We start from the raw sequence: 11921 nt of genomic DNA, 5'->3' as shown, positions 1-11921 counted from the left end.
CTTATTAATCTTAAAAATAAAAGAACAATAATTTGAACAAGAATTGCATTTTCTTTTCTTATTTTACTGATTGGTTTAATTTTCAAATATCATAAATAATAATTCCAATATCCCTACATCCCTAATGAAAACATCAGAAATGACTATAATCTTAAAAATTCTTCTTCTCACACAAACACACATTTGAATTCTTTATTTGCTTCCACAAATTATATAAAAATTACAGGCAATCAAATATACTGGGTTAGCCACCCCCCCCCCCCCCGCAATTAAGCCAACATGACCTTTCCCTGCCCAACAAATCTAACACCTGCACCTGCATTGATCTTTTATGAGCACTGCATGGTCCACCTTTTGTGGGATGCCTTGCTCCTTCATGTCCCCATCACTCATTCTGGATGATGTTTCTCATGCTACTGTATGATCTGACGTTCCTTCATCACTGAGGATGAATTGTAAACAGGTTTCCATGTGGGGATAATGATGAATGTGCATGTTAAATTGTCCATTTCCATATCAGCAACACAATCCACGCACGTCAATAAACACAGAACAGGAGTTGGTCTGTGATGGAGGAAGACAGACAGTTTCTTCCATTTAATTCTGCGTTCTGGCTGCACTCGGCTCGCCCATGCTGCAGCGTCAAACAACTACACAACACCTCCGGGCGGCCGTTACTTTCAAAATAAAACGCTGTGTGAAAACTATAGACTGTAAAAAGAGAAAACCAAGCACTATTCATAGCTTTCAAGGAGCGTAAAGCTTGTATTATGCTCACCCTGCCGTGAAGGGCGCGGGGGTGGAGCGAGGGGCGGGCGCGTCAAATGACGTAAATTTGTTGGGCGTGGTTGGGCGCTACCTCCGTCTGGCGCTCGCCTTGTGCATGATTTTTTTTCTAACAGCGCGAGCAGCGCACGGCTTCTCTCCAAACATGTCCGCTTTCAAGCCACTGAGCCCTGAACACTGAGCTGTGTTTTCGCCACATTTCTTGACCCATGTGGTAGGCTATAAACTTTGATTTGCAACTGTTCGTTTTTAGTCATTTCACCAAGTAAATGTGTTGTGTTGAGAGCATTATTGAGAGAGATTAAAAGCAGCACAGAGTAGGTTATCAGGGCTGAGAACTAAAACGGCTTTCAGTAAAAACAAGTTTGGTGATTCCTTCTGAATCCTTCATGTGCTGATGTGGGGTCATTTGAGAGTGAAAGCGCACTCAGTACTGCACATAATAGCGGTTCATTGCGACTTTTCCATGGGCTGTTCAATACATGCTGATCACTTTCTGAGTATAATGCCATCTGCCCCAGCGCGAGGTCTGCACGGTGACTTACGGAGACTCGCGGGGCCACACCCCCACAGAGCTTGGTCGAGTATAATTCAGCCTTTACGTGCTGCCGGGAAGTACATTAACGGGGTATTTTAATCATTATTGTAACGTTACTTGAGCTTACCTTTGATGAAATGTTGGCCGCAAAGACGTGTGTACTTTGATGGTAGAAAAAAAGCCATTTGCCCTCCCCAGCGACTGAACCACGTCTAATCGCACAAATCCACAACCTCCTCTTTCTGAGTTTTCTTTCTCCGACGGGATTCTGTAAAAGCACAAGCCAGGCGTGTCTCCTCGTTGGTTAGTGCAACCGATAGCACAACAGGTAATCGGCATTTTGGCTGAACAAACAGCGTGAGAAACTAGTCGACTCGGCTGGCAGCGGAATGAACAAGGGTTTTTTTTTACCGTCAGGTGGGCGTTCCCGGCAGCACGTAACGCCCCTTGAAAGCTATGAATATGACAACACCTCCGGTCGGGATTTTCAAAATAAAAACCAACCATTGCTAAACGCTGTTGGTAATCTGAGACATTCAACGTTGAGTAGGCTAGGTAGTTGTATAGCAGCCTAAAAAGGCTTTGAAAGTTATTTTTCAAACAAGAATCTTTGGCATGTGGAAAAATGTAATATTAAAGGTATTTAGTTTCATAATTCAATTTGTATGATTGCATTTGTGCTCAACCAAAGATAGTGTGATGGGCTGAAATACGATATCAGTTAGGCCTATTTGTTTATAATGAAGATTTGTTTTGTTTCCCTGTCACAAAAGGGGGAATAAGTAACAACAACAACAAGTAAGTAAGTAAAGTAAGTAAATAATTTATTTCGGTCATCCTTACAAGATGCCAGAACCACCTCAACTGGCTCCTTTATACGCGAAGGAGCAGCGGCTCTACTCCAAGTCCTTCTCACCTTATCCATAAGGGAGATGCCAGCTACCCTCCTGAGAAAACCCATTTCAGCTGCTTGTATCCGTGGTCTTGTTCTTGTGGTCATGACCCATCCTTCATGGTGAGAGTCGGAATGAATAATCAACTGGTAGAGCTTTGCCTTCTGGCTCAGCTCTCTTTTCGTCACAGTGCGGTAAAGCGAGCGCAATACCGCTCCCGCTGCTCCGATTCTTCGGATTTTATAAACAAATGTCTCCTAGCTAATGATTCCTAACTTGAATACTAAACCAGAATGTGCTTCACGGTCATGCCAGCACTCAGTAAGGTGGAGTGCTTGTAATGGTGGATCTCATTTTGGAAGGAAACTCTTCAATATAAAATATAAATATAAAAAACAAAGGTTAAGTCCTGGCTAAAAGCAAACCAGAGATGTAGCCTACTCATTTTTAACTAATTCTACTCTAAATTACTTTTGCTGTAAGGGGTATTTTATTGTATTTCTGTAGTGTATTGTGGTTTTATGATACTGAAAGCTGTATATTTTAATTACACTGTACATGTAAAAGCCTAATAGGGACAAGAACTGAAAATTAGCAATAGCTAAACTCTGCGCAGCACATCAGTTTCATGCTCTGTATTGGAACTGTTAAATCGCATTGTCCTTATCAGATACAAGGGCAAATTTGGCCCAGGACAACCAGGCGACCTCATGCAACTCAAGCCCATTCGAGGAAACTACATCTTTCAACAGCCAAAGTTTGGCAGGTTTAAAGATGTTCGATATCTTCAATCTCTGCCAGATGCTCAGCTGTGTAAAGGGTAATTTATAGTACAGCGATTTATGGTGGTTACGACAGACCATGATCATATTCCATCATTGGTGGCAACAATATAATATTTATACTTCCGCATCGGGCGATATGGCATCTTTGTGATGATGGTTGCGCCCATCGCCAGGACTTCATCTTCATCTGGCTCAAGAAAGTATACTTCTTGTTTTCCTACCTCCATGTCTTGAGAGAAAATGAGAATGAAGCAAATGAAATGAAACTGCACCTCTTCGATGCATTCTCCCATTGCCTAGTATTTATCCTTTTTATGAGCGACACAGCATAGTTTTCATTGTCGATCATAATAACCTTGGTGTGTGTGTGTGTGTGTGTGTGCGTGTGCGTGCGTGCGCGTGTGCGTGCGTGCGTGTGTGTGTGTGTGTGTGTGTGTGTGTGTGTGTGTGCGTGCATGTGTGTGTGTGTGTGCAGGTACGTGGCACATGTCACACAGCAGTGACTGTGGACAGTCAGCAGTCATTAAGAGGGTCAGTTTAGCTGTGGCTGAGTGGCTCCACCTGCAGCTCTTCACAGCACTCAGTAAAGCAAACCAGGCTAATGATCTGTGTGATCTGATCACCACCGACACCTGGTACTCCGTCAGCTATTAGCTTATTAGCCTGTTGGTGTTTCTGCTGAGAGCAGCTCTACTGCCCCTGAAGCACGCCGGCTCGCACTGAGCATGCTCAGTTCATGTGAACTCTGGAGCCTCATGTATAGAATGGCTTTAATTGAGTCTTCAATTGATCAATTGATCAAGTTTTCTTTCTGAATCCCTCTCCCTGCAGTTCCTCCCCAGTTGTACTTGGCCAATAGAGTTCCGCACCCACCGGACCCAGATGTTAGCACTTCCAGCCGTGGCACCCCTCACTTTACGCCCATGGCCCACATTTGTTTTAAGTTGTGTGTGTCATGCACGGCTGGAGTGATCCCATTGCAAAATGGTCTCTAGTTTAAGATTCAAGATTCAAGATTCAAGATTTTTTATTGTCACTCCATGGTACAAGTATCACGTGTGAAATTCTTGTGCTGTGGACTCCGTTTACAACATAGTACAAATATAACAGGGCATATGAGTGCAAAGAGACACAACAAGAGACACAACAACAATAAGGCAGTATAGTGATAAGACAAGTCAGAGACAGTGGCATATTCACTGCACATAGGTGCACATGTCATGTGCATACTTTAGACGTGCTTAAACATTTTAAATTCGACGTATTTGACATACAGGTGCAAATAGCATGTACCTTATTAAACATACATGTGCATACTTTAGACGTGCTTAAACATTTTAAATTTGACGTATTTGACATACAGGTGCAAATAGCATGTACCTTATTAAACATACAATTAAACATTAGACATACGTAATGGTAGCAGCTACAGTACGGTACAGTACGGCTACTACACTATTTGTGTATGTTAACACGTTCACTGCCAATGACGAGTTGACTCGTCAAAAAAATGGATTGGCGAAAACTCTTTCGCTTTCGCGCATTATCGCGCTGGGAGCTGGCGGTGGGGGATTGCAAATTTGCATAATAGATTATGCGTGCAACACACTTTGAAACACGGCAGAAAGCCCACAATCGCACGCAGCTTCATTGCAGCTGAGCTCACAACCGAAACGACTCATGCAGACTCGCCCAAAGAGCAGCCGCCAGCAGCCAGGCAGCACAGACAGGCAGAGCCTCGCTTGTGACAAATGCTGCAAAGCCACCAGAGACACACCCATGGAGGGAGGAGTTTGAAGGAGAGGGGGGTTTCCTGCTGCTATGGAGGAAATTACTGTTCAAAACTATTGTTTAGATGTCTGACGTCTTACGCCAAAAATAAATGGTTAAAGTGACTGTTCTATCGAATTTCACAAAAAGCCATTTATCTCAGAATAAATTTTCAGACGCTGAAACCATGCTGTATTCTACTGCTAATGCCTACATAACTACTAACTCTACAAACTAACTCTTTTAGACAGAGAAAGCACACATTCTATTAGTTCTTTTGAGATCATTTGTGTTCACAAAATCTTAGCAGAAAAGAATCCTCGGCTCTTGAAAGATGAGCCAGAATCCTCAAAAAAAAACCTTGGCAGAACCTACCTACAGTATTGAAAAAATGGCTGGCAGTGAATGTGTTAAGGAGTCTCGTGGCCTGCGGGAAGAAACTGTTCCTCAAGCGATTTGTGCGTGCTTTTGGAACCCTGTATCTCCTCCCTGAGGGTAACAGGCTGTTGTGGGGATGGTTTTTGTCTTTGATTGTTTACCTTGCAGTCAAACAGCTGTTTCCTTTACCACTATATTTTCTCAACCATAGACATTCCATATTCCTACACCTGCCTCACACTGTATTACGCTGCAGATTGCTGTTTTTCTGCTTGATCTTTGTGGCAATAAGGTGGCAAACACTACCGAAACTCCCTTATTGTAATATGACAGCCATACATCCCCTGAATGCCCTAGGTCAGGGGTTCCCAAACTTTTCCGTCCAAGTAGCCTACCACTATTTACCAAACCACATTTCCCCGGGACCACTTCCACTGCGTACCCCCCCCCCCCCCCCCATTTAAAAAATAAATAAAAATTAAATAAAATTAGCTGATTTAACCATGCAATAGCAGCAGAAAGGCTAAATGACAATATAAGGCTATAGCTGGTTCAAAACAGACAGACAGACAGACAGACAGACAGACAGACAGACACACACACACACACACACACACACACACACACACACACACACACACACACACACACACACACACACCTGCTAACATTAGGCTGTGAAAAAGAGGACAGGACCCCTTTGAAAATGTTTTTTCCCCCTCGCCAAAATTCTGCCTAAATGTAGAGTGTTATTTAGCTACCTGACAAACTAGAAATGGTTGGTACAAATCGATTCCTTAGGTCTTATAGTTTCATATGATACCAGGAACTTCACTCTGGCTTTAAAACGTAGCCTGCTGCAGCCTCTAAAAGTAAATTGTCAAAATTTTGACATTTCCCAAATATCGCGAGATTTCCGGAAATCTGCCCAATCCGGCGACTCCTCAGGGTTAATGTGTATGTAGTCTCCCTTGCCAGCCTCCCCTTACTGAGAGGAGTCTGGCAGCGCTGGTTACAATTCTGGAATTGCGATGGGCGGCGCTTAGCGGCAGTGCCCTTGGAAAATAGTTTCCAACAATCCAACTTGCCATTTTCAGCATGTAGCAATGAGCTAGCATGTAGCTTTCTGCCATTAGCTTGCTAGCTAGTTAGCGTTGTTGTTTTCACTGCAGCGGCAGGACACTATTTACAGCAACACACAGGGAGGAGGGAGCGGAAGCCACTCTGATTGACATGGTTGGAGCCAATGACAGAGCTTGTAAGCAGCGTGCGGAAATCTGGCAGCGACTGAAATGGACGCCTCCAATGGGAGAGCAGCTGTAGAGCAGGGGAGGGCTTATGCCAGCAGCCTGTCTCCGTGCAGCCAGACTCCTCTCACGGAAGGGAGGGGAGGCTGGCCAGCGAGACTAAGGTGTATGTAAAAACTGTTATCTGTAAAAATAAATAAAAAATGCAATTCTCTGGCAGACCACCAGGCGGAGCCTCGTGGTCCGTGGATCACAGTCTGGGAAACAATGCCCTAGGTCTTTAGTTTGTGGTTGTGAAGTTTCATGATATGATATAAGCAGCTGCACTCCCGCTGGAGCATCTGAAAGACAGTAGTCGGCCGGGGACGAGCAGTTGAAAATCAGAGATATTTTCTTGGACAGCTGCAGCTGGGGACAGGTCACGAAAAACTGGGACTGCGCTGAAAATTGTCGATATGCGTTGTGTGTACAATATGCGTAGGAATATGGAAGTTCTATAGTGAATCCGGCCCCAGGTGTGTGCGTTTTCTTTGTTTCTGACCTGGCCTTTTTTGGAAATTTTGGCAACCTTAAAGCAGCTACGAGCAACTTTTTCGATTGTTATTAAACAGTATAATTACAATATTGATGCATCACATCTTACCTATAATAGTAGCTGAGACCAAAGCCGTGTGTATCTGAGATTGCTCCCTTAGGTGATTATTAAGTCTATGTCTGTCTAAACTCGCGTCAACAGGGGGCTCTCTAGAGAGACCGGACCGGGTAACCCGGAAGTGAAACGCAGCTGCCTGCCTACGCCGTTCGCGCTGCCTAGCAACATAGCATAAACATTGTGAACGCCACGCATACTCTCGGGAACATCTCTCGTTATATTCTAACAGGGTTTTTGGAAGTTATTTTGTGGTTATGGCCGAAGTGGCTGCTGCAAACCGTTTCATTTCACTTCCTGATCTGCCCTGGCTACAGACAGACTAACACTGGCCGATTCACTCGGGGTTCAAGCGAGACTACTCTGCGTTGGTCTCGTCGACTACTAGAGGTAAGATGTGATGCATTGATATTAAATTTATACTGTTTAATAACAATCGAAAAAGTTGCTCGTAGCTGCTTTAAAGGATAAGTTCACGTAAAAATGAAAATGCATTCAATATCTACTCACCCCCATGCCGATGGAAGTATAGGTAACATTTGTGGAGTTTCACAGCAAAACTTTTTAGCATATTCCTAAAAACGTCACCCGTCCTTCCATCAGTATGGGGTGAGAGATAATGACTTTTTTGATGGACTTATCTTTTCCTAGCATGTCCAGCTTCAACAGATTACAATGAAAGTCCCGAACCTTGAATTCAAGTCAAAAACGTGATTCCAGATTCTACTGGAACTGGAGGGTCGATGACTCTTTGTTCTGGGCTGACAGTCCTGGTTGTCCCGGTTGAGAAGCTGTGATGGAAGGACCTGCTGACAAACGCATCTCGTTCCTGATTGGCCAAGGGGGTTCTTGCGTCATTCCTGTGGGACGACGTGTTTCCCGTTGTTTTTTCCGACATTAGCGGTCACATTTTCCGAAGTAGTTGTACATTTTGCCCCCTTCACCCAAACCCAAACCCAAAACACACACACACACACACACACACACACACACACACACACACACACACACACACACACACACACACACACACACACACACACACACACACACGGGGTGTGTCCTGGCGGGGATATAAATGGTGTACGGGCGGTCTGTTCTGCCTCACACCCTCAGCTCTCAGGAGACCTGCTCTCTCTTCATCACCAGAGTCTCCTCCTCTTCCTCCTCCAGCTCGACAGGTAAGTTGCTCTCCTCCTCTCTCCTTATCTACAGGCTCACAGCAAACGGTGTAACAGCAGTGTCAATAACTAAAAATTAACTGAATTAACTAAAAATAAAAATGTCAAAGTTACACCGTCTCCGCACTCTCCGGCATACGACCTAGAGATTTCATTCTCTATTCATACGTGCGGTAAAATGCTTATAAATATAATTGTACTTGTCTTGGTTAAACCAAGTGATTTAGCTATAGAATCAGGGGAGACCGTATCATTTCTCTCAGACCAAAAAAAAACATTTTGTTTGTTTTTAAGTTTTGGTCCAAGTGAAATGTTCTATGGTCTCCCCTGATTCTGAATATAGTTGAATTGATTGGTTTGACCAAGTAAAATGATTTTTATAAGGATTCTTGGAAACATATATGGAAAAATGAATGGGGGATTAAATCCCTTATGCCGAAACCCGGGAGGTGGCGTGACTTTGGCACACCAACGTTTGTCTACAGCGCAAAATCTTGTACTTTCACACTGTCTCTAAAATTGTTATAGATGGCAACTTCTTTTGGCCTATTCTTTTGTGTATATTGAAATAAAATGAAAAATCCTTAATCTTTCACACTGAAGAGCTGTGTTCATGTCCCAGCGTGTCAAAAGTATTTTAAAACCAGAAATCATATTTAACGCTAACCGAAACCTTGCCTAAACATAACCAAAATTGTTTGTTCTTTTATTTAAAAGATTAATTTGGAAAGGCAGCGATATTTTCAAATTAACCACCGTTTTCTTTCAAATTTATGTTGAGATTGTAGGTTTGCAGAAACGTAAAATGTAAAATAAAAACGTCTTAGAAACGTAAAGGGCTGACGTGTTTCAATTTTTTAGATTTTTGAGATTGTACATATCCATGGATTACAGACACGTACAATGGCGACATGTTATTCAGTTTTTTTAGAAGTAGGATCTAAGGAAAAAATATTTAAATGTATTGTGTATGTGTGTGTGTGCGTGCATGCATGCGTGTCTCTGTGTGTGTGTGTGTGTGTGTGTGTGTGTGTGTATCTGTGTGTGTGCAGCATGGCCCTGTGGCTGCAGTCTGCCTCTCTGTTGGTGTTGCTGGCCCTGTGCCCAGGCTCGCAGGAGGCCACGCCCCCTCAGCACCTGTGTGGCTCTCACCTGGTCGACGCCCTCTACCTGGTCTGTGGAGAGAGAGGCTTCTTCTACAACCCCAAGAGAGACATCCACCCTCTGCTGGGTGAGCTGCTTTTTTTAGGCTTCTATACGTGACGTTTGTCTGTCCATCCGTATGTCCGTCCGTGTGTTCAAAGTTTCAAAGATAATTGGGCCTTTAGACTCACAAGAGGTCTCACTCTGGCCATAAAAGAAATATCCTTTTTTCCAGTATGTGTGTTCTGTTCTGAATCATTCCACTGACGTTTTGGCCCTGAGCGATGCATATTTTGTGTGTGTGTGTGTGTGTGTGTGTGTGTGTGTGTGTATGTGAGAGAGAGAGAGAGAACTGATGCTGTCCGCATAGGATTTCATCCGCCATTAATTTTTCCATATACATTTCATAAAATGCTTATAAAAATAGTTTTACTTGGTCAAACCAAGCGTCTCAGCTATATTAAATCAGGAGAGACCATAGAACATTTCACTTGGACCAAAACTAAAACTACCAACCCCCCCGTTTTCTTTTTTAGCTTTTGAGTTGGTATGCCCCCCCCCCCCCTTCACACACACACACACACACACACACAGACGGATAGGGGGGTGGCTCGCATTAGCTGATTACCTTGCTAAATTTGCTAACACATTTAAACACACCCGTCTCTGCAATTGAGCAATGGATTTCAATGTGGTTTGCACCATTGAAATCAGTGTGACTTGTACTTGTTAAGAAAGCTCAGTGGCTATGCTCAGTGGGCCTGCATACTTGCTTACGTAGGCTATGTAGCCTAGTCACTAGGCTACACTAGGCCCTAGTGTACTAAACCTGACCCGCTTACTTCAACACCTGGGTGTGATCTTTTGTTAACACCAGAACGTGGCGACAAGATCCATGGTCCCTCAAAGTGGTGGTGTTTTAGGCTGCTTTCTCACTGGGAACGATTGCTTTCGTTCCATTCCGTTCAGCACCCGGGAATGATTACGCCCCTCCCCTCTCCCCCGCTGGTCAGCTTTCACATTACAACATTTCTTCCGCGCTCGGAAACGGAACAGAGTGCACTTGCGTCATCAACTATGCCTGGAGTTTATCCTCGCCCGTGTGTTGTCTATGTGGTTCGGAACGGTTGGCTTTCACACTTGCAAGTGTTCGGTGCCCGGGCACGCCAAAGCGCTCCCCAGACCACCTTTTCAAGTGGATCCTGTCACGGTTCCCTGTTGCGCCCCCGGGCGCGGAACGGAACAGAACGCAACGTTCACACTCGTCAAATGCTCCAAAACTGGGGTTAATTTAGGGACAAGTGTGCTCGGGAACGGTACCGGGGTGCCAGTGAGAAAGCACCCTTAAAGTAGAGAGAGACAGGCAGGATTGGGAGTGAGAGGAGGATGACATGCCACAAAGTCTTTGTGACAAAGATCCCAGATTAAGGTGCAATTATACTCCATTTCCATACAAAAAAAAGTGTGTAACCATCACTTCCATGCGTCTTTCCCGTTAGTGTCATGTTAAGCAATACATCCACTAGAGGGCAGTAGAGAGTCAAATGTGTGAGTTTGGTACTTCTCCGTTTCAACTGTATCCGGAAGCTTTCAGAAAACATGCAGAATTCCACACGAAATGAAAGCAGAGTAGGAAAGAAAGCGTCTATATGCGTATCCGTATTTAATGTTGATAATTGGGCCTGTAGACTCACAAGTCGGTCTCAGCGTAAGTTGAAAGTGGAAAATCATGCTATTTGTATGTAGATTGGAGAGATTGGACTGATGCTCCCAACATGGTTTTCCCTCCTAACGGTCTGCCTTCCTGCCTGTCTGTCTGTCTGTCTGTCTGTCTGTCTGTCTGTCTGTCTGCCTGTCTGTCTGTCTGCCCATCTGCCTGTCTGTCTGCCTGCCTGTCTGTCTGTCTGCCTGCCTGTCTACCTGCCTGTCTGCCTGCCTTCCTGCCTGTCTGTCTGTCTGTCTGTCTGCCTGCCTGTCTGTCTGCCTTTCTGTATGTCTGTCTGCCTGCCTGTCTGCCTGTCTGCCTGCCTGTCTGTCTGCTGCCCGTCTGTCTGTCTGTCTGTCTGTCTGTCTGTCTGTCTGTCTGTCTGCCTGCCTGTCTGTCTGCCTTTCTGCCTGTCTGTCTGTCTGTCTGCCTGCCTGTCTGGCTGCCTCCCTGTCTGTCTGCCTGTCTGTCTGCCTGCCTGCCTGCCTGTCTGTCTGCCTGTCTGTATGTCTGTCTGTCTGTCTGTCTGTCTGCCTACCTGCCTGTCTGTCTGCCTGCCTGCCTGTCTTTCTGCCTGTCTGCCTGTCTGTCTGTCTGTCTGTCTGCCTACCTGCCTGTCTGTCTGCCTGCCTGTCTTTCTGCCTGCCTGCCTGTCTTTCTGCCTGTCTGTCTGTCCCATCAGGTTTCCTCTCTCCCAAGATGGGCGGAGTGGCAGGGGCGGGTGGGGACGAGGTGTCCGAGTTTGCCTTCAAGGACCAGATGGACATGATGGTGAAGCGAGGCATCGTGGAGCAGTGCTGCCACAAGCCCTGCAACATCTTCGACCTCCAGAACTACTGCAACTGA

The 11921-nt window shown here is 44.9% G+C and overlaps 1 protein-coding gene across 1 annotated transcript; it reads left to right on the top strand.

The window, feature by feature from the left end:
- Positions 1-9280: 9280 nt before the first annotated feature.
- On the top strand, positions 9281-11921 carry ins (preproinsulin; the record flags this gene model as incomplete). The annotated part of the gene is made up of 2 exons (XM_083641449.1): positions 9281-9458; positions 11758-11921. The coding sequence occupies 2 exons, from the start codon at positions 9281-9283 to the stop codon at positions 11919-11921; spliced, it is 342 nt and encodes a 113-aa protein (XP_083497575.1).

Source organism: Poromitra crassiceps (assembly GCF_964638095.1).
Source record: "Poromitra crassiceps genome assembly, chromosome: 1".
Lineage (NCBI taxonomy): Eukaryota > Metazoa > Chordata > Actinopteri > Beryciformes > Melamphaidae > Poromitra > Poromitra crassiceps.
The sequence above is the reverse complement of the archived record's forward strand: the minus strand, read 5'-3'. Positions and strand labels throughout refer to the sequence as shown.